A 22641-nucleotide genomic window follows, 5' to 3' on the forward strand; every position below is an offset into this window, starting at 1 on the left:
CCAGTTGTCATGTAATATAAAGTATTTAGTAACTCTGCTAAAAAAATAATGAAGAGTTTTGGTAATGGTGGGGTAGGGAACATAAAGTTTATCTGGGGAGAAAAATGGGAAACAAGATATTAATATTGGGTGATATTATAAGGAACATATATCACATTGTTAATGTGACAGATGAAACTGTACACCAAATAAAATATTATAAATCCACCTACTTCTAAACAATACCCCAAGGTGAAAAGTGACAGAATGAACTTCACTATCCTTTTATCTGGTGCTAATTTTAATACAACAAGGCAAAATACACAAAGGGAGACAAACACAACCAGGTTTGGACAGTGTCATAAATATAAAGGGAAGGGTAAACCCCTTTGAAATCCCTCCTGGCCAGGGGAAAGCTCCTCTCACCTGTAAAGGGTTAAGAAGCTAAAGGTAACCTCGCTGGCACCTGACCAAAATGACCAATGAGGAGACAAGATACTTTCAAAAGCTGGGAGGAGGGAGAGAAAAAAGGGTCTGTGTCTCTCGGTATGCTGGTTTCTGCCAGAGATAGACCAGGAATGGAGTCTTAGAACTTTTAGTAAGTAATCTAGCTAGGTATGTGTTAGATTATGATTTCTTTAAATGGCTGAGAAAAGAATTGTGCTGAATAGAATAACTATTTCTGTCTGTGTATCTTTTTTGTAACTTAAGGGTTTGCCTAGAGGGGTTCTCTATGTTTTTGAATCTAATTACCCTGTAAGATATCTACCATCCTGATTTTACAGGGGGGATTTCTTTATTTCTATTTACTTCTATTTTTTATTAAAAGTCTTCTTGTAAAAAACTGAATGCTTTTTCATTGTTCTCAGATCCAAGGGTTTGGGTCTGTGGTCACCTATGCAAATTGGTGAGGCTTTTTATCCAACATTTCCCAGGAAAGGGGGGGTGCAAGTGTTGGGAGGATTGTTCATTGTTCTTAAGATCCAAGGGTCTGGGTCTGTAGTCACCTAGGCAAATTGGTGAGGCTTTTTACCAAACCTTGTCCAGGAAGTGGGGTGCAAGGTTTTGGGAAGTATTTTGGGGGGAAAGACGCGTCCAAACAGCTCTTCCCCAGTAACCAGTATTAGTTTGGTGGTGGTAGCGGCCATTCCAAGGATAACGGGTGTAATATTTTGTACCTTGGGGAAGTTTTGACCTAAGCTGGTAAAGATAAGCTTAGGAGGTTTTTCATGCAGGTCCCCACATCTGTACCCTAGAGTTCAGAGTGGGGGAGGAACCTTGACAGACAGTATTGTCAACTTAGATGGTTTCAAGTAGCTTAAAGGCTTAGTTTGAACATGTGGTATCTGGGCGAATCTGGAAGCTAAGCTCCAGATGTAAAATGCATCAACGCTGAACCAAACTGCTTCTTCAGACAAACCAAACACTTTTAAAAACCTGATCCCCAATCATTGCCGGAATATTAAGCCGGTCCTGTCAACAGGAGTTTTGCCAGTGACTCCAATGGCAACAGGCCTGAGGCTTTTACAGGCAAAAGGAAAGATTAAAAATAGATACTACTGAAAATAGAACAGCAGTGTCACTTTCTGAAGCATTTCTTCTTGCTGTGTGCGTCTGTGTACAAGGGAAGGAGGGAGGAAGTGGAGGCTCTTGCAACCGTTGCTGACAGGAGGCGGCATCTCCTGGCAGTTGGCCAGGAAAATGCTCAGAAGACAGCACCTTCCCTGCCATTCTCCGACCCCAACCCTGTACAACTGAGCAGGGTCTCATCTGCCTCCTCCACTGAATTCTTCCGTTGGGGAAGAGGTCTCCGTTCCAGCTAGGTCCCTAAAGGAGCAGGCAGTGGGAGATCACTTGCCTATACAGTAGCCTGGAGCTTATGTGCCTGTATCTGCTTCTGCAGTTTTGCAATACTTCCCTGAACCATCCCCTAAGCTATAGGTCTCTGGCCACATCCCTCCCAAAAGCTGGGTCCATATGATGTGGCAGGGGAAGAGCACACTTCCCAAGCTGGGATTCGGCCTCTAAACCCCTCAGGCTGCTAAGGGGACTTCTGACAGACCTCAGAGTGACAGTCCCAGGCCTTCAACCGGACAGGAGGCTAGGAAGTCACATATTCAGTCTTAGAGTAATAGGAAGCAAAAGGGCTGCACTTTGTGGACGCTGTTTCTTGTTAAACCTCAGGAATGGGCAGAGGTTATTAGACCGAACATTTGTTTTGTGAGGTGTTCTTGAGGGGCGGAAAAAGGTGAGCTCAGTACAGGAAGGCTGTGCTGGGAGAAACGTTTGGAATCTTGAAATTTCCTACTCTAAAATTTGAAGAAGTGTTTTTTATTTCCCAAAGGCAAATCCCCATTTCTCACTCACCCCCATTCAAAGGTTAAAAGTGACCTGCAGAGGAAAGCAAATTGGGTTTGGGCTTTTGTTTTTGTTTTTTTTTAAAATGCTCTACACAGAAAATGTGAGGGTTTTTATTTATTTCCCACCCCCACCCCCCCCCGGTTTGATTTTTTACATCTGAAATTCAAGTCAGGTCTCATTTTCCCTTGGAGACTCCAGACATCAGGTGTGCGACATCACAGGCACTTAAGAAATGAAACCCAAGAAACAGAGGGGAAGGGATTTTTAGTCAAAACGTTAACTCCTCTTTGGGTTTCATTAGTAGTTTTAACTTTAAAAAGGAGATTTTTTTCCTCTCACCTGTTTAGAGACTCACTCTCTCCCCTTCAACTAAGAGCAAAGAAAGCACCCATTCCAGCACTCAGTTCCTCTACCTGTGGGTAAGACTGGCATGTGTGCAAACTGCAAACAGTGCAACAAAGAAATGAAAGGCCTTGTTACCCGAATGAAACAACATCATGAGAAGTGTTCCTTCTCGGGAGGAAGCTGCGTTGAAGATGATGAAAGGAACATGTCTGAACATGCAGGATCTTCAGGTTGGTAAATTTTTTTATTTCATACTTCTTTCTTAAGGACTGACTGTCTTCCTTCTGGACTATTCTTGAATTCTCACGTTTGCAAAAAATATAGTTGTTACTCTATGGTATTAGCATTTTAGACGCAGTTGTGATAAAAATTAAATAGCTGAAACAGGCAGATCTTCCTTTTACAATTTCACCTTTAAAGTAGTACTGAGTGACAGTGAATGCAATGAGTAATACTAAATGAGCAGTATAGTAATAATAATTAAAATAACCGCATTGACTTATTTTGTTTGGGAGAATCCATCCTCAACATACAGGATTCTGAAGAATATCCACTTTCAAGATCACCATCATTTTCTATAGTTTCAGAGTTATCTGCCAATGATAGTGTTTCAGTCACATCATGTATGTCACATAGCCACAGTATAGCACCTTTAGCAAAAAGAAAAAAAAATCTCCATCATCCAGAAACTACCACAGATAAGTCTGTGATAAGAACCAGCAGATTACAAAAAGATGTAATGGATGAAAAAATTGCCCGGTTTGTTTATGCAACAAACTCTCCTTTCCGTATGATTAAGAACCCACATGTCATTAAAATCAGGATACAGTCCATCCAACAGAGCAGATGTCGCAGGCAAGTTGCTGGATAAAGTGTATGAAAGAGAAATTGAGCAGTGGGCAAAAGATCTAGAGGGTGAAATTGTTAACCCGAGTCCTAATGGGTGGAACAATGTCCACAATGATCAGGTTGTATGTGCTTGTGTGACAACAGAAGGAGGAATGTCTTCCTTACAGAAACAACTGATACATCAGGAAATGCACACACAGTAGAATACTTACAAGTAGCAGCAGTAAAAGCTATAACAAACTGGAAAAAAAAATTTCAAATGTCTAGTACACAGCTTGGTCACAGACAATGCTGCAAATGTATCCAAGATGAGAAGAAATTATTTAGAAGAGTGTCCCAAGCTAACAACATACAGTTGCAGTGCTCGTTTGATGCACTTCCTAGCCAAAGACTTCAGTGCTCTAGAAATAAAGGCTAGTTGTTGAAATTGCAAAATACTTCCATGACAACCACTTCGCAGCAGCTGCTCTGAAAAAAGTGGGAGGAACCAGGCTAACTCTCCCACAAGACATGCGATGGAACTCAGTAGTGGACTGTTTTGAGCACTGTATCAAGAACTGGCCTAATCTGATGACAGTTTGTGAACCAAATGGTGGAAAAAATAGATGGCCCTGTCACAGCCAAAGTGCTCAACACTGGGCTTAAGAGAAATGTTGAACACATGCTGAGTACCTTATGTAGCCTTGAGCAGAATGCAGGGAAATAGCTGGTTTATTGCTGACGCTGTTGAAGTTTGGAAGGAACTGAGTGAGATCTTAAAAAGAGAAATATGCAATAACAGAGTTAAATTACAAGCATTAAAAAAAACAAATGGGACAAGCACCATCTCCAGCTCATTTTCTTGCAAATATTCTCAATACTCGGTACCAGAGTCAAACTTTAAGTGCTGAAGAAGAGGAGTTGGCTATGATATGGCCATCCAGCAATCATCCCTCCATAATGCCAACTATAATACACTTCAGAGCTAAGGGTGAACCCTTCAAGAACTATATGTTTGCTGATGTTTCAAAAAAAAGTCACACCAGTGAACTGGTGGAAGTCACTTCATCAGTCTCGGAATCCAAGTGCTTAAGTGATAATCTCACTTTCAACAGCAGTAGCTTCTTCTGCCAGTGTAGAAAGAATATTTTCTTCCTTTGGACTAATTCATTCCAAATTGAGAAATGGTTTGGGACCTGAAAAAGCAGGAAAGCTTGTTTTTCTTTTCCAGATTATGAACAAAGAGGAAAATGAAGGTGAAGACGACTGAGTTAGCTGCAGAAGCCAATATTTTAAGTTTCTCGTGTTGACCTGGCTGACAAAGTTGATTTAATTTTTGGTTGTTTTTTGTTGTTTTTTTTAAATATTTCATTTAACTAAAAACAATTTTAACAAAAACAAACCGGATTTTAAAAAACTTGAATGTTTAACTAAATTCAAACATTCATATGCTTGTTTTGTTAAAATATTATTGTTTGCTGTTGAAGAAAAAAATCCGGAACACATCATGTTGTTATTTTAGTTAAATAAAACAATTTAAATATCTGTCTGGTGATGTTCTCCTCCTAATACAGCATGGCAAGAAAATCCTCCAAATATTAATGATTAACCAGTTGAACTGGAGATAGTTCAACTCCCAATGACTTCATAAATATCAGCTTCAATTACCTTTGGTAAATGAAATAACCAAACAATCATTCATTTTCTGATATAGCTGTAAAACTAATCTGAAAAGTTTTCAAATTAAATCACTTAAAAAAATGCATAGTGTGTACCTCCTAAAAATGAAACCTACATCTATCGCTGAGTTGTGAAGAACATGTATTAAGGTTATAACAACCACTTTTATGTAGAAAGCCATGATTAAATCGAGTCTTCCTGACGAGTGATTTAAATCATGATTTAAATAAAATCCACCTGCCGGCAGTTCATGCCTCTTCATATTGAGATGGGGAAAATTCACTATTTTCCACAGAGAAAGCAACACTCCCATCACCGGAGAAGATGCCCAGGCTCTCAAATAGGGCAGGGACCCACTTGTAGAGGAGTGGCCGATCAGACTGCCGCACGGTTTGTGTTTGTGAAATGCCCAAGGAGGTTTGCATTTCACATAATCCCAACGGCACACGCAATAAGTAGGAAGCTATAAAACTAAACAAACAGCAGGGTCATAATTTCTTGAGCTATGTGAGTTAAACTGAAAGCAAAGCAAGGTATTTTTGTTCCTTAGACTAAAAAGTCCCTTTCAGTTGCAACAGTGAAGTCCCTTCCTAGACTCCAAAGTGCTTCCCCTTAGACATTTTCTCACACCACAAGCCCATCACATGTCAGGGTTTTGTTTGTTTTGTTGCCACATGCCAATTGGACACTTACGTAACAGTCCAGTGTCACTGCTTTAATTACAGCCCCCCCCGTGCCAGGGAAAATGACAGGAGGCATGGCACTCGCAGGGTTCGCTTTAATTTCCTACAAAGCAACAGCACACTGAAGCAGCCCTACTGCATTCTGCGCTCAAGCAACACTAACAATGGGCTTCAAGATTAAGGCACAGTTCGGCTTGCCCCATGATTTTCGAAGGGACATTTTTCATGTTAAAAAGGAGGAGTCCAAGGGCCAGATTCTCAGCTGGGCAACATGACTTACAACCAGCAGAGGAATCAGCTGTATGTCTCTACAGGCCTGCCCTAGACCAATGATCTATGGAAACGTGCCACGACTGAAGTCAGTGAGAGCTGGGGGCGCTCTCCACCCCTCACCAAAAGCACTGGCAGGATCAAGCAACTGACCAAGCCATTATAACCATCCCGGTTATGGCTGGCTGCCTCGGATGCATACCTCCTGCAAAAGTAACTATTCCTCCCCATGACGGCCAATGACTGAGGGGCCATACACAGAGCCACATGCACTCCCCTCCTTGTGTAGCACAGGGCTAGCACGAGGAGCCCAGTGTGGGGAACGGGGCTGTGTACAAACAGCGTACCCTGCAAGGCGCTGAGCAGTCTGGCCCTGACACACCCAAGCCCTTAAATACGCTCTCAACTGTAGGCATGTGAGCACTGGATTCCATGAGACTACTCACATGCTGAAGTTATGCATGTGCTTTAGTGCTTCACTGTCTTGGAGCCAGAGTGCTCAAATATCCTGCAGGATCAAGCCCTATGACGCAGATCAGGGCCAAGGCAGATATTGGCACAGGCTGCAAGAAGCCAGAAGGCATCTGTGGGGCTCGACAGACCTCAAAACAGCTTGCTACATGGAAAGCGTGAAGAGGGCAGAAATGCTCCTTACCAGCTTCTCACAGGGGTTTACCAACACTGGCAGAGATGCATTTAAAGAATTTTTACATTCTCCCGCTAAAACAGTTGTCAGTGCCTTTTTTAAACGGTCCACAGAGAACTACAGTTAGCAACACGGCCATATGTTGACAGGAGTTCAGAGCAGTATGAAAACCCATAGAGAAGAGAATAGCTGTCTAGCCACTGATTTCCTGGACGTGCACACAGCTGTGATGACATGTGTAACATGGCACTAAGATTAACACTGCTATTTAAAAGCCTTAATTCCTCCCACTAGAACCTGCTCACTCCTGTTTGGCACCTCTGCACACCAGTCCTACAGGAAGAGGCCACTACAATGCTCCTGCTTCTAGAACATTAACAATGCACCTCTACTAATAGATTCTATGAAACCAATGGGGAGAGGCCTTTAAAAAAAAACATAATAATAATACATGCTTACCCTTTCCCCATCCCTCCTCTGAAGAGTAAGCAGTCCCCTCTATCAAAGGAGCACAGTGGTTCAATGGAGAGGGCACTGTACTGGGAATCAAGAGACGAGTATTAGGAGGTAAAACTAGATGATAATGGTCCTTTCTTACCTTAAAATCTATTAATATAATCCAAGGTCCATGCAATTACTGTGGCTGGAAATGCTGCTCTAGTTCCGAGTTTCCCCGAGTGCAGCGAGATAGTGAACTGATCACCAGCCGCATATCAGAGGTGTATAAAAACAGGGATCTTACTGGAATTGCAGAACTGAACTTGGCACGTTTTAGGAAAGAGGCTGGCTCAGAAGGGGGTCATCTCATGCACATCCCACAATATTTTTTTCTGCGAATACTTATCTAACTCCATGTAGGAAACTCTCGCAGTTGCGGATTCTTAGATGCTCTTTCAAGGGGTGTACATCTGAAGAACCGGATGTTCCTCTGAAAGGTTTAAGACTAGACATTTTAACTTACTGGATGGCAGAATACAAAATAAACTCAACTACACGGCTGATATGCTATAACGTGTTGGTGGAAGTGCTGCCTCTGATGGCACGATTCTATCGCCTCAAAATGAGAAACAGCAGAGGAAAGTAAGTATCCTTAAGACAGGGAAGAGCAGCACCAGTTATGACCGTTAGCTACTGGCTACGTCACAGGTCCTACTTAGACATTCAGGTGTTGGTGTGAATTAAGAAGTTGTTATTCTGATTTCCAATTTAACCAAAAATCCATTTACATGACACCCGGGGAGGCCTGAAGTTATTGGCTTGGAAATGGCGAGGGCGGAAAGGGGCTTTTTCTACTGCTTTGATACTGACCGGCTGAACTGACTTATTACTGTATCCAACTGCTTAATGCTTCCAGCAGGCTGGGTTTTTCAGGTTTGTAGGTGGTTATTAACAGATGTAAGATTAACTGCTAAAATGCCTAGAACTTGTATGGGTGGTTATTTTTTTATACTATTGTTTAAATCTAAAGCTAGATTTAAAAAAAACAAAAAAAAACAGTTACCCTTCCCTCCGTGTCCCCAGATCTTAGCCAGCACCAGCAGAGGCCCATTCCCTACCTGCTCTCAAACCTGGATCTCCTCTAGAGCGGAGTCATGCTATTGCTAGCTACGTGGACTTTTTGCCATCCTCCCTCACTCCAACCTCACAAATACACACTTTACAGCTGGGGCCTCACAGGAACTGAGGGGAGTCAGGTGCCCAAATCTCTGGACCAACTCCCCACCCAAAAGCTTGCCCACGGTTAGGCTGCTGATGTGCCAGGACCACATGCTGATCAGTATTGCCTCATTGTTTCCTTGTGTTCCCCGACTGTCGTCTCCAGTCCTACACTTAGATAGTAAGCCCCTTGGAACTAGGACTGTCTTGTTCTGTGTTTGTACAGTGCCAAGCACAATGGGGCCTGGGGATCGTAGGTGCCGACTGCAACACAAATAATAAATAGAACCCCACTGAACACTCCTTAGGTGCCTTTGAACACCCATCGTATTACATTCTGGGCAAACTCAATGCTATTAAATTTTTATGTCTCAAATTCAGGTAAATTTTACTGGTTGAAATTTAGTCAGTGAATTCCTGGGTTTTGTTCTTTCCCCATTTGTTTTTTCTTCTTCTCTTTCCAGGCTATTCTGCGAGCAGCAGTAACCTTTATCAGGACTGGCATACTTAAAGGGCAGCTACAGCACTGCGGAATTAGGACCAATATCCAACCTCAGGTACACTGGTTTTACACTGGTGTAACTCCACTGATTTCAGTGGGGTTGTTTCTCAATTGCACCAACGTGAAATCGGATGCAGGCATCTCTCTGAAGTCTCCAACAGTGCTAATTTATGTTTAGTTCCAGTTTAGTGAAAGCTACAAAATTCATAAGCAGTACAATTTCCTTTTTGTGCATGGCCACATTTGGAAACAGACATCTGGAGAGGCAAAAAATACTATTTTGCACTTAGAGCATTCCATCCAGAAATCTCTCAGGGCTTTACAAAGTTGGGTAAAGATGATAATCTCCATTTTGTCTTGTCCAAGGTGACATGACAAGGCAGTGGGGAAAAAATGGGAATGAACTGAAGACTCCTGATTCCCATTGTCATGAGGAATGGAAAAAGAAAACAGAACAAGCAGGGAAAGGAAAAAGGAAGATGAAATGGCATCAAGTTTCTAAAAAAAATTTTCCTGGCCCATGAATGTAACTGCCACAGAGAGGGTTACTTGTTAACGAGAAAACTAACCTCTGACAGACTTTCCAACTTTATATCTCAGATCTTATCCACATGCCAGTCACCCCCCTTTCACCTGACCATCATAAGCAATATACATACACTATTTTACTGTGTGTGTGTATATATGTATAATTTATGTGAACAAACAACTTAATAGTGCTAACAAAATGCAAAGTGGTCCTAAACACACAAGCCAGATGACTCTTCAAGACTGAAAAACCCCTTTAACCTTTGGTTTAGAGCTATCAAACACGGGCAGAGTCAGTGTGTCACAAGTCAGAAAAGGAAAACTGAAAGCAATACACTTATTGTCAGGGACTGGGGCTTTCCAAAACATACCCGGACAGAAATTCCCACCAAACTGCGGCAGACTGCAGTACACATATGTTTCACCTTTATCATATACTATTTCCAAGGATCTAAACTGGGGGGGGGTGGGGGGGGGAATTTTTGGCCTGAGGGCCACATCAGGTTTTGAAAATTGTATGGAGGACCGGTTAGGGGAGGGGGTCGTGGCCCGGCCCCCACCTCCTATCTGGCCTGCCCCCCCTCCCCCGGACTCCTGCCCCATCCAACCCCCCAGTTCCCTGACAGCCCCCCCCCCCCCCGAAACCGTGCCCCATCCACACACACACCCCTCCCTGTCCCATGACCGCCCCTGGAACCCCTGCCCCTGACTGCCCCGTGCCTCCCCATCCAACCCCCCCCTCCTTCCTGACTGCCCCTCCCGGGACCCCCGCACCCATTCAACCCCTGTTCCCGCCCCGACCCCATCCACACCCCTGCCCTCTGACCACCACCCCGAACTCCCCTGCCCTCTGTCCAACCCACTCTGCTCCGTGCCCCCTTACCACACTGCCTGGAGCACCAGTGGCTGGTGGTGCTACAACCGTGCTGCCCAGCGGGAGCCAGGCCACGCCGCCGCCGCCATCACCATGCAGCACAGAGCACCGGGTCAGGCCGGGCGCTGCAGCCGCACTGCCCCAGGAGCTCACAGCCCCGCCGCCCCGAGCATGGCGCCGACGGTGAGGTGAGGCTGTGGAGGAGAGGGGGCAGCAGGGGAAGGGCCGGGGGCTAGCCTCCCCGGCCAGGAGCAGCCTGCGAGCCAGATGTGGCCCGTGGGCCATAGTTTGCCCACCTCTGATCTAAACTAGAGCACAATAAGGTCTAGAAAGAGAGTGTGTTTTCCCCCTTTAGAATTTAAAAAACAGCCAAGAACCTAGCTGAACTTTCATTAGTAGGAAAAAAAACGAGAAATATACTTTCAGTTTTGATCATTAGATTTTCCTTGTGTGTTTCTTCATTTGGAAACCAGAGTACCAAGTCAAAATAGAGTTTATACTTATAACAGGCAATGAAAATTAAGTGCTCACAGAGTCCCAGGATTGGCTATCCAGTACATCTTAGATTTTCTGAAGGTCAAGGGAGACAAATGATTTTGTGTTATTGGATGTTTCAGGCTATTGAGAACATTTTCAATGAAGTGAATAGATGCTAAGGAATAATATCCCTGTTTCAGATAACAGGGGGGTTAGGGTAATAATATGGGTTGAACTTTATGACATGAAACAGTGCCAAAATGAGCACTGATAAAATGAAATGATCTGTGACAGTCTGAAGTCCAGTGTCTCATGAACAATAAGCACTAGAAAAGAATATTTTATACCACTACAAAGCTGGTTATCAGTTACTGAGTACCTATAAAAATTGTGTAGTTTTACATGTCAGCATGTGCTCGCTCTCTTTTTATTCATTTAAATCTAATTACCATGTATTTTTACCCCCACATGCTTAAATTTCAACCTGATTTAGTGATTATTTTCTCTGGAGTCGCTAATGCTAGAAAACAATATTTCATATTGTGTCAAAGCAGTCTGGCATTCCAGCTGATAGAATCATGTGTGAATTGAAGTATGGAAAGATGCAAGATAATCATTAAAATGATGTGATTTTAATGACCTACCAAGATTGGAAGTGCTTGGATGGACCAGTACAAAAACCTTTTCAAGGCCAGTAAACTTTTCCAAGCATGAATCCTAACTCAGCAATCAGAATGTAAAAAGTCAACCTTATGTGTAATGGCATTATGGCATAGTAGAATCCCAAACCTGAATCAGTCAATTCTGAAACTAGACTTTCTACTGAAAAGGAACACTGTAGGATTTTTGCAGATACCACAAATATTAATCAAGACTGTTTCCATGACTTTATACCACTCTGACCTTTCACAGAATCTGGTAACGCTGCCTCCCCGTTTTCATATCTGCAGATGGCCAGACACATTACAACGTCAAATTAATGTCACTGACTACGTACCTATCCTGTGGGTAGCTGAGTACCCTTCGCCCCACTGAAGTCAACCTCACAGGACAAGGTCCTGAAATATCCACTGACTAACACAGAAGAGTTCCAAAGACGACCCAGAGCAAGACTGCAGCCATAGCAAGGTGTAAAGACTGAATTCAAACAACCACTACCACCTAAACATACCATGGTTGGAGAACCTGTACTTCAGTGGGTACTAAACCAATTTTACAATGCAATAGTTGTTACAAAGAATGACTGATGCTTTGAATGCAAATAACCAATTCTTGGGCACATCTGTAATTAAGTGCCCTGGATATTGTCAGCATAGAGATACAGATCTGTGGCTACAATACTGGTTTCCGGTAAATATTTGAAGTCAATGGAAGCTACTGAGTGCCCGCACTCCTGTGTTTTCTGTGTACCAAGCTAAGCAAGGATGGACCTTTTTCCCCTTCCAGAGCCCATCAATACTGTTCTCTCTCTGTGTCAGCCACAAAGAGGCCCAAGAGTAGGACTTGATGCGCTCCCAGCCTCTAGGAGTAAAGAATGGGAAGGTCCAATCCCTCACCCTGACACTGGGATATTTTGTTTTAAATCAAACTACGCCGGTACGTAGCACGCAGGCCATTCATAAATAAATATGCTAGGTGGGGTTTTTCGATACACAGAACACAAGCGGGAACTCACTGTTTACCAATGCCAATTCTGTGCCCAGTTCTGCCATCTTTAGTTACACTAAGTAATACACTACTCTGAAATCAGTGGGACTACTCGTGGAGTAGGGTATTATTCACGATGCCAGATCCTCAGGTAGGGTAAACTGGAGTGACTCCATTTAAGTCAATGGAGTAACACCAATATACGATATCGGAAAATCTGGCCCAATATGAGTAAGGGTGGCAGAAAAGGCCCTACGTTTGAATAAGAAAATTCAGAAGGGAGTGACCGCACACCAAGCTAATGTCAGCAGTAACACACAGAGCAGCAATAGGATGCTTCATGTAGAAAATTGCCCAGGATTTCAACAACAATATATTGTAAGTCAAACTTAACCTAACACAATTGAGTTGCCTTTCAAATTGACTGTATAGCAGCAAACGTGTATTAATTATCAGGGCAATTCACAGTGTCAGTTTAATGAAACCAAATGTGTGTGAGTACTTCTAGAAGAAATAGCAGTGATTTAACACTGTATTCCGTACACCACGTTCTGTACCTCAGACTGTGGGTATGTTCCTGAAACAAAGCATTAGTCACTACATTGAATTAAAGGTTAACCTCCCTCCCCCAGGCAGTAGGATCACTTCTCATGTAACGGGTTCAGTTATTCACTGAAAAATATGCCAGAAAATATTCCCATAGAGTAAAAAAATGTACATAAGAGACTTTACCTGATTGGGCTGAATTTTGGGCATATGCACTTTCCACATCTGAGCTTCTCTAGAGATTGCCATCTCCAAGAGGAGAGACAATCTCTGGCTCTCCAGGGACCCCGAAAACTTCATGATAATCCTTGGATCCGCTTACCACCCAACTGGATACAGCTACCTGCAAAAGCAAATACAAACCAGTGACACAACTGTGTCAGGCCTACGTACTTAAAACAAGAATAAAGACTGCTACAGCTCAAGAGTTGCACAGAATGGAACTACATACACATCAAGGATAAAGACAAGAACAATTTACCATTCAGCCCCTGACAAATATTTGAAATGAATGCTTTAAAAATTATATATATGGTGAAAATGAGAGGACAAACAGCAGTGACCATTAAATGCAATTCTGTCTACCAAATACTTTGGATGATTATTAAAAACATTTTATGATAGATCATAAAGTAGATTAAAGTCTGGGAACCACTGTGAGGCACTACACCCAGACACTAGGATCTTCCTAAAGCGGTTAACATGATAATCAAACTGCTTTAACCAATCAGTACTCCCATCAAGAACATATTTAGAAAGAAAAATCGTATCTATCTGAGATCCATTGTCAGGAATTCTTGATGCTTACACACTGCTCCATAGACATGGTCTATTGTGTAAATAATGCACTATTGAATTTAGGAACAGATCCTGAAAGCTGATCCACAAGGGCAAAACACCCAACGTCAGCTGGATTCCTAAGTCACTTCAGCACTTTTGAAAGTTTTACCCATAATGTGGTTTATAATTCACAGAAATTGCAACTGGCTTCACATACCCTGCAATGATACCTAGGAGGACAGGAAAGCTATTCTTGGATGTAATTAAAGTAGGTTAGAGTCAACAACTGTGGAGGGGAACTTGACTGAACATGTCAATTTTTAAGGCCATATCTACACTAGGGAACATTTTTAAAATACAAAAAACCCAACCAGTGTTTATTTCAAGGCAGCTGAACCTGCGTTACCCCTACTGCAGACCAGGCTCCTCTAACCTGAAGCCACCCATCACTAATTCCAATTCAGCTGGAGCATTAGTGGGAATCTATACAAAACTCATTAGCACAGAAAAGGCATAAATGCCCTGCAATCTAGATAACCAAGGAGGAAAATTTTCCCACAGAAGCCTACAGAATTTAGGAGCACAAGTCCCATTTACCTGTAAAATCTTCCCACAAATGCACCAAGTAAACAAATGAAAAGGGGTTGGGGGGGGCACAGAAGCATGCCCTCTCCTTCAATAGCTTTCAGAACTAAAACTTAGATGTTATTTGTTACAATTTTAAGCAAAAAAAATTGTTTTTTAAATGGACCCTCTAATATAGTTGAATCAGAGAAAAGATGTTTTCAAGAGAAAAAGATTTAAGTTTGTTATTTAAGTCAGCTAGATATCACCTGCCACTTTTTGTGAGCACAGATTTCTTGATTGTACTAAGGCATTTCGGCAAAACGATTCATGCTGTAAATGTAAGTCCATGGGAAAGTATTTAAACTTTGAACTATTTGTGTGCTCTCTTGTGAAATCTGAAACACGATACGAAGGAGGCTGGCCAGGCTGTTTACAAAGACTGCAGTTCTTAGATTTATGAATATAATGTAGTTCATGCTTCTGTCAAATTGTACAGTAAATAAGATACCCTGCTACTATTTCCGTCAACGTAACAGCACAGGTAGCAACGACAAGAGAAAATTGATTCTCCCAGACCAAAAATGGTTTTGTTGTTTTTTTGTTTGTTTGTTTTAAAAAGGCAGATTCAGTACGCTGTATCACAAATTTAAGGGAGACTAAACCAAGTTTTTTATCTGTTGCTAAGATTCCTGCAGTTCTTAATAGGTGCCATTCACCCCACTCGGACTTATGCACAAGGCCTAAACATCTCTTCAATCCCACTTAAGCCCTCAAGTACAGTTTAAGTGATGTATACACCTTGTGTGATCTCTGTGCATAGGTTGAATTTCACCTCTTCTGAGATTCTTCCAAAACAAGCACTTCAAAGTGAAGCGAACAAACTAAACCCCCAGCCTGTTAGCCAACCCTATGCCAGCCTAATACTAGAGTAACGAACCAGAGTGACAATGGATGGAACGATTTCCAGATTCAAGTTCCTAATGAATATTCTAAACCAGGGGTTGGCAACCTATGGCACGCAAGTCCATTTTTAATGGCACGCTGCTGCCTGTCAGGGTCCCGGCAGGCAGCAGCGTGCCATTAAAAATCCAGCCTGGCCCAGCCCGCTTTTCTCCGCTCCCTGCCCTCTCCCGCGGGGGCAAGGGGCAGAAGCTTGGTCCTGCCGGCTCCCCAGCCTCTTCCCGCAGTGTGCTGGGTTCCTACCCCTCCTCCTCCTCCTCCTCTCCGATCAGCTGATGAGCCGAGTCAGCATGCTGGGGGGAGGTGGGGGGGGGCAGAGAAGAAGCAGGGGCAGGGTCTTGGGGAAGCAGGGCATATCCCCTCCAGCCCCGTGCCGTGAGCAGCCCACGACCCCAGCCCTCTGCCCTGACCCCCCCACACACACACACACAAAGCCCTCTGCCCTGAGCCCTGCACACCCTCAAGGCCCCTGCCCTGAGCCCTGTATCCCCCTCACACACACCCAGCCCTCTGCTTGACTCCTTCACCCCCCCAAGACCCCAGCCCTGACTCTGGATCCCCCACACATGGCCCCAGCCCTGACTCTTGCACCCACCCCCACCCTGAGCACCAAACAGGAGCTCCTGCACCTTCCCCCACACACACATTCCCACCTGCAACCCTCCCACCAAATGGGAGCTGCCCAGGTAAGCACTCCACACCCAAACCTCCTGCCCCAACCCTGAGCCCCCCCTCATTCTAGCTCCAGGCCAGACCCTACACCCCAACCCCCAGCCTGCTCCTTCACCCCCAGCCCTGTGCTCAGTGCACTCCCACCCTCAGCTCAGTGCAGAGAGAGAGGAAGAGAATGGCCAGAACCAGGGAGAAGGTAGGTACCCACTGTATGTGGGCAGGGCTGGGACCCCAGACCGGCAGCGGGCTGAGCGGGTCCGGCAGCCAAGAGCCAACAGATGGAACCCCTGAGCGGCAGCGGGCTGAGCCGCTCAGCCCACTGCCAGTCTGGGGTTCTGGCTGCCAGCCCCTTGCCAGCCAGGGTCCCGGCCACAGGCCCCGCTCAGCCCGCTGCCGGCCTAGGTGAACAGAACCCCAGACTAGCAGTGGGCTGGCGGCGTAAGATCAACATTTTAATTTAATTTTAAATGAAGCTTCTTAAACAATTTTGAAAACCTTGTTTATTTTACAATATTACAATAGTTTAGTTATATAATATATAGACTTAGAGAGAGAGAGCGCGCGCGAGAGCGCGCTTCTAAAAAACATTAAAATGTGTTACCGCATGTGAAACTTTAAATTAGAGTGAGTAAATGAAGACTCAGCACACCACTTCTGAAAGGTTGCCAACCCCTGTTCTAAACGAATTCAAAATATTTTAAAATTTATGAAAAATACCTGATATTGGCTTCTAATGGATCAGCTAAGGATTTACACAGAATAAATCTTTATTTAAGTGCAGTACCCTTTTACCATTTTCACATGGGAAAGTTTCCTTTTAAAAGCAGAAGGGAAGTTGCCCTGTTACCCACATGGAACAAACCCAGAGAATGTAACTGCTGTACTTTTCATTTACTGCTTTTTCACAAGTACTTCTTCTCAGGGGGAGACAACAACAAACCTCACTAACACCAGGATAAGTCAGGAGTAATTCCACTAGAGTTACCCAGCTGTAAAACTAGTGAGAGATCGAATCAGGCCTGTAGACTTAATTCACACGGATGGGGTTCAATCCCACACCCACTGGCAAAACTCCCTCCGACTTCAAGGTGTGCAGAATTGGAACTGCTGGTTCCAAAAATATAGACCTGGGGCCTGATCCACCCTTGCCTTTCACAGTCATTCACACCTGCACAGATTGGGTGTATAACACCAGCAAGTCACAATAATGGTCTTCGACACTCACTTTGCACAGGTGAGTGTGACAACACAAGGGTCCAGGCAGGGGAGAATCTAGCTTCCTATATTGGTGGCTGTGATGACTACATTTAGGAAGCACGTTACAATAATTTAGGACCTGATCCAACTGCAATTAGAACAAGCCAATGGAAATACTCCCTTTAATTTCAACACCCATTGGATTTGGTCCTTACGAACAGATTTAGATAAAACATAACACTAGCTCCCACGTCACAGAAATCATTCTTCCACACCTCCTAAATAAAATTGGATTTTTTTCAGGGACTCCACAGCACAGCAGCTGGACATAACTTATTTTCAAATTCAATTAGACCCTTAGGAGTTCAGTTGCTATGTAACTGCTAAGTAATGAAACATTCTTTACACAGGTAATCCTAGCTGGGTAACATCCAACAGGATATCAACTGCAGCCTGTCAGACTGCACTGTAGGGTACAGAATTGGAAAAGACTGTAATTAAAGGCTTATGTGAACACTTAACTTTATAGGAGATAAAATAAGTACACGGGGAAAAAAAAAAGAGAATGAACGAGGCAGCGGGGGACGGGACAAGCAGTGCTTTTAGGATCTGATCCAAAGCCCACGAAAGCCAATGGAAAAACTTCACCGTCTTCCATAGGTTTTAGATCAGCCCCCTAAAGCACTGCCTAAACTCTGTTCTTATACCTCAAACCAGCAGCATCAAAGGCGTGAGTCCTGGGAACAAAATTCAAGGGCTGTTTTGGAAGCACAGAGGTCCTTTCTCCTCATGCTTCACAAGAAGCATGAGTGAACGTTACCCTGAACATCATGTCCCTTTATTTAAAATATTTGTGAATATCATACCTTGATTTCCTAGCACAGAAAACATAATTAGCCAGGCCTTAAACTCCAGACCTAAAATATCAAAAGGGGCTACAGATTTCAAGCAAAAGTCAATCTTTCACGATTTTACTCCTCCAGTTATTTTGTTTAATATACACAATTCAGGCCATAACAGTCAGCTTTGATAACACAGGGCTCGATTCTGTTCCCATCACAGTTAATGGCAAGCCTCCCATTGTCTCTAATGGCGGAAGGTCTGGAACGCTTACAGATTTTTTTCCACTCAAGGCTGGATTCCATCCTTCAGAAGAAAAGGAGCACACACTTTGGCAAATCTTTGGATTCTAAGGAGAGCAAAATCTATACTCTTTTCTAGGCTGAGTTTTGAAAAAAAGTTAGTTTATACCAGCAGTTGTCGATTGTTTTTCCTATTTCATGACCAAAACACCCACTCCAACAATGTTTATAGCACAAATGGATTTCACTGCACTCTAGTCCAGTCACTCACTCTTGCCTAACCTCTTCTTTCAAAGGTCACGCTTTAAAGTGTGCTCCCAACCCCTTTGCACAAAGAAACCCTGAGCCAGTATCTCCTCGTTCCTCTCATGGAGACACTCTACACAGGGATTCTTCTGAGACAGTCAGTACTCCCACTGGTCTTCCCACTCCCGGCAAGAGATGTTTCTATGGGCACTACAGATAAGAGAGTGAGGAAATAACTGATGCAAGAGAAGAAAGCAATGGACTCAAGAGAACGTTTCTTCCTTTCAGCCCCCTTTTCTCCCAACAGTGACGCCTGGTTGGTGAAAAAAGGTCCAGCTCTTGCAACAGAAGGAAGCAGTCAGCGAGGGAGTGTATCGCATAAGATTTTAAGGGTAGTACTGGTCCTAGGGCAACGCAGGGCAGGCCAATCACTGCCTCTCCTCATGAGAAATCAACTGATGCAATGCAAGAGTCACACTGCAGTGTTTAAAAAAAAAAAAAAAAAAAAAAAAGCACAATTCTGGCTGCCCAAAGAGAGGTGTCTGACCCACGTCTTTAATAAATGTAGCAGACAAGATTAGCAGTGGGCTGAGCATTAAAACCTCCTTCTATTGAACCAGGAGAGTCTTAACAGCTTAGCGCAAACATGACCAGGTTATATCATATATGCCTTCATTTCTCTTTGACTACAACAGTCAATATGTAATGGAATGTAGGCTAGGTATATTTTAATAGATATATTTTACACACAGTTACACAAAAGGCACTAATATATTGTATGCTATCATTCACCCACTTGATCATGATTCACTTTTTGTATTGCCTTTTTCCACTGTATACAAGAGAATGCGACAAAATGTCAGTATGAAGACTATTTTCATAATTCTATTGTGGGCTTGTAATGTAGTGATACTTGGATGACTTATCCAATAGAGACAATTACAACAATTAATATCCATGCTGTGTCTTTGATGGATGAACAAACTACATACATGAACGAAAAAGATCTCTTGGTCATTTTATAAACCCAGACTTCAAGGGAAAGTCATAAACCCACCCTAGAGGGTTGACTCATCCCCAAGAGTGTAGACGAGGGGCAATCTGAATCTCTTCCCCCAGCTGAGTGGGCACCTACACCTGAGGGAGGGAGGGAGGGTTGACCAATACATGCTGGGGTTATACTTTATTCACATTGCATATAACTTCTATGCATTAAGCCCACAATATCAATATAACATTATACTGTGTATATATTTCTAGCTGTTACATGACCTGAATCAGCCTATGCCTTTTTATAACCGTGTTCACTTATGCTAAGTATCCAATAACACTTTACAAAACTGAAGTCAGCTTTGGCATTAGAAAATAGGTAACTCATCAAAGGCAAAAGTACATTAATGTCCTACCCTGGTACAAGCCAGGGAGGTACATTCATGGACCAGAGCGTGAAATGCTAGTCGCCAAAACCAAGATAAGGAAGATACAGAACAGGTTAAGGAGCTGGTAGGAACTGGTGGGGTGGATTTGAGTGATGTGTAAAGAGTTTTGTAACTTGTAAAATCATCCTCTAAAAAGCATTAGCTGAAATATGTCACTTCAGAAGCAAACCTTCTTGGTAAGCTGAATTCAACAATGCTACACAGGATAGGTTCCTGGAAACTGGCATCATATTGAACTTTTCCTGTACTATTCTATTATTGACTTTTAGCAATAAACCTCACTGATACGGGTTATCTGGTCTCTTGAGAATATTTAATTATGAACCAAAGTGTGACCAAGCCCTTGACAATACAATTTACCAGCAGGAGTGAGGAGGAGCAAGAGGTTAACGATTTATACAGAGGCAGCTGCTCCATTGCACAGAAGCACCAGGTGAACAGAGAGAGCACCTGTACCTCACTGAATAGCTTGACAGCAAAGGACTGAGGGACACTTTCAAAAGTGCCCTGAATTAATAACACAGGTGCAGCGAAGAAGGGTTAAATACCTCTGAGAATGTTGAATCTAGAGCCACCACTGGGACTAAGAGAAGGGGGGTGGAAAGTCAAAATTTGCCAAATGGAAGAGAGACATTTCGTTTCCAAACTCTGGAGGTAAATAAACTGGAAATGGGACGGGGAAAAAAAACTACAATAAAATTAAGCCCTTGAAAGTGTCCCTGTAAGCCAAAGTGGCACATAACCTTTGCAAAAAGAAAAGGAGTACTTGTGGCACCTTAGAGACTAACCAATTTATTTGAGCATGAGCTTTCGTGAGCTACAGCTCACTTCATCGGATGCATACCGATGAAGTGAGCTGTAGCTCACGAAAGCTCATGCTCAAATAAATTGGTTAGTCTCTAAGGTGCCACAAGTACTCCTTTTCTTTTTGCGAATACAGACTAACACGGCTGTTACTCTGAAACATAACCTTTGCAGCACTCAGAGCACCATGGGCAACTTGCCAAGGAGCCTGAAGGCTGAAACTAACTTGCATATAAATTAACATAGATTTTAACCAGATACATTCTCACTTAAAAAAGAAAAAATTATAGAGCACTGAAAGCATATACTATGCTTTATAAAGCACACAGACCAAATACACATGAAAGGGCTGTATGGGAAGGAAACAAACGGAAAGAGTGGAACTGCTTCTTTGAATCCAGCTTTATAAAAGTCGGGCTGGAGCCCATTAGGCAACCCTGTTGTTTTTATGTGCTCAGATTCGTAACAGACAAGCTCCCTCCACAAAAGACACTTTCCAAGGTCCCACCAGTGGTAATACTATCTGTACCACATCCAATTAAATGTGTGCATGCATGCACCTGAGGAACTATTGTGGCAATTGGGGGGGGGGGGGGCGCGAAGGAATGGGAACCTAGAGCGGACAAACCGGCTTGCCCAAAATGTCAGCCTTTGTAGGCAGTTGGATATCTGTCACCACAATCACCATAGAAATTCAATAAGCTTGGATCAGGGTGGATTGGACCACTGTAAAGCATTCAACTCCAGATTAATTTTGGCCTCCGCTTTCTTAGGGTTAGAATAAAATGGCTCCTTTAACAACTAGACTGATTTCTCTCCTTCCTCCTCCTCTACCCCCACCAAATCTTGGAAGTTTTTTAATTACTGCTCAAACATCTAGCAGCTTCTTAATCCATTCAGCATAGGCTCAACTGGCCACAGTCATATTTCTTGAGGAATTGCTGGCAAGTTGGAAAGGGGGAAAGTCAGCTGTGTGAAACCTTCAGTTTTGTTCTGAAGGCTGCTTTCTTCCAAACAAGGTCATAAGTTGGTGATTCTTGCCCTGAAATTAGAGGTTCAAGTCTTTTAGAGGTGATGCCTTCTCCATGTGTTCCCTCATGGCCACATGTCCCTCTGCCACATCCTCCCTCTTCAGGGCCCCTTACAGATTCCACACAGTCTCTCTCATGAGCACCATCGCCCTCCACCCGGGGCTGAATAATGATCACACGCAGTTCCAAAGAGTCCTTCATGTCCACAGAATAAAGTCCTTTTCTGAACCTGAAGGGTTTCACTTATCTCTGGCTCTTCACTTGTCTCTTATCTTCTGGCTTTATGACCATTACAACATAAATTGATATGTAACGGACAAACTATACAAAGTAAATATCCTTAAACCAAACTAGTAAGCTCTCAAGCAGTATTCTTCTTACTGTGCCAGTCTGTAAATTCCAACCAGCAATGGAAATATTTTTGTCCGGTTTGTGTGTGTACAGTGAAAAACAACATTTACTGACATTACCTAAAAATCGAATCCTTTCAAGCCTAGTTGTAAGTATTTTACAGACATGAGTAGTATGCTATAAGCACATTGATAGATGATGTTCTAGACGGTCATAAATCAAGATTACAAGCAACCAGTTAGACTAACAACCTATGACAACTGTTGGACTCTAAAACAATTGATTAATCAGCTATTAAAACATCTTCTGTTTACGAAAGAGTTCCCTTATGAAAAGGGGGACTGTGCGGTGGGGGGGGAATATCCATGCTGCAAAACTTTTCAAAAAGGCAAAACTGAGAACAGTGGGGAAATCTCTTCAGGGTAACAAGCTTCGGGATAAGAAGTCTTACAAATAATTAAAAAGACGACAGGCATGGTTGGCAGTAGCC

General features: G+C 43.1%; 1 protein-coding gene and 1 long non-coding RNA gene across 3 annotated transcripts in view; one reads left to right on the forward strand and one right to left on the reverse strand.

The window, feature by feature from the left end:
- Positions 1 to 22641, reverse strand: part of CCNI (cyclin I) — a 53457-nt gene that overhangs the window by 17487 nt on the left and 13329 nt on the right. The window contains exon 2 of the mRNA XM_048848783.2: positions 13209 to 13365. Coding sequence (XP_048704740.1) covers positions 13209 to 13322 — 114 coding nt within the window. The 5' untranslated portion in view covers positions 13323 to 13365. The remainder of the gene's footprint in view (positions 1 to 13208; positions 13366 to 22641) is intronic.
- LOC142071833 (uncharacterized) lies at positions 529 to 9930 on the forward strand. Of its 2 annotated transcripts, none has more exons than XR_012668017.1 (3): positions 529 to 577; positions 2688 to 2915; positions 8913 to 9930. It is a non-coding gene; the product is annotated as an uncharacterized LOC142071833 (long non-coding RNA). The 2 variants fall into 2 exon arrangements; XR_012668016.1 differs by lacking the exon at positions 8913 to 9930 and adding an exon at positions 4745 to 4906.

Source organism: Caretta caretta, chromosome 4 (assembly GCF_965140235.1).
Source record: "Caretta caretta isolate rCarCar2 chromosome 4, rCarCar1.hap1, whole genome shotgun sequence".
Lineage (NCBI taxonomy): Eukaryota > Metazoa > Chordata > Testudines > Cheloniidae > Caretta > Caretta caretta.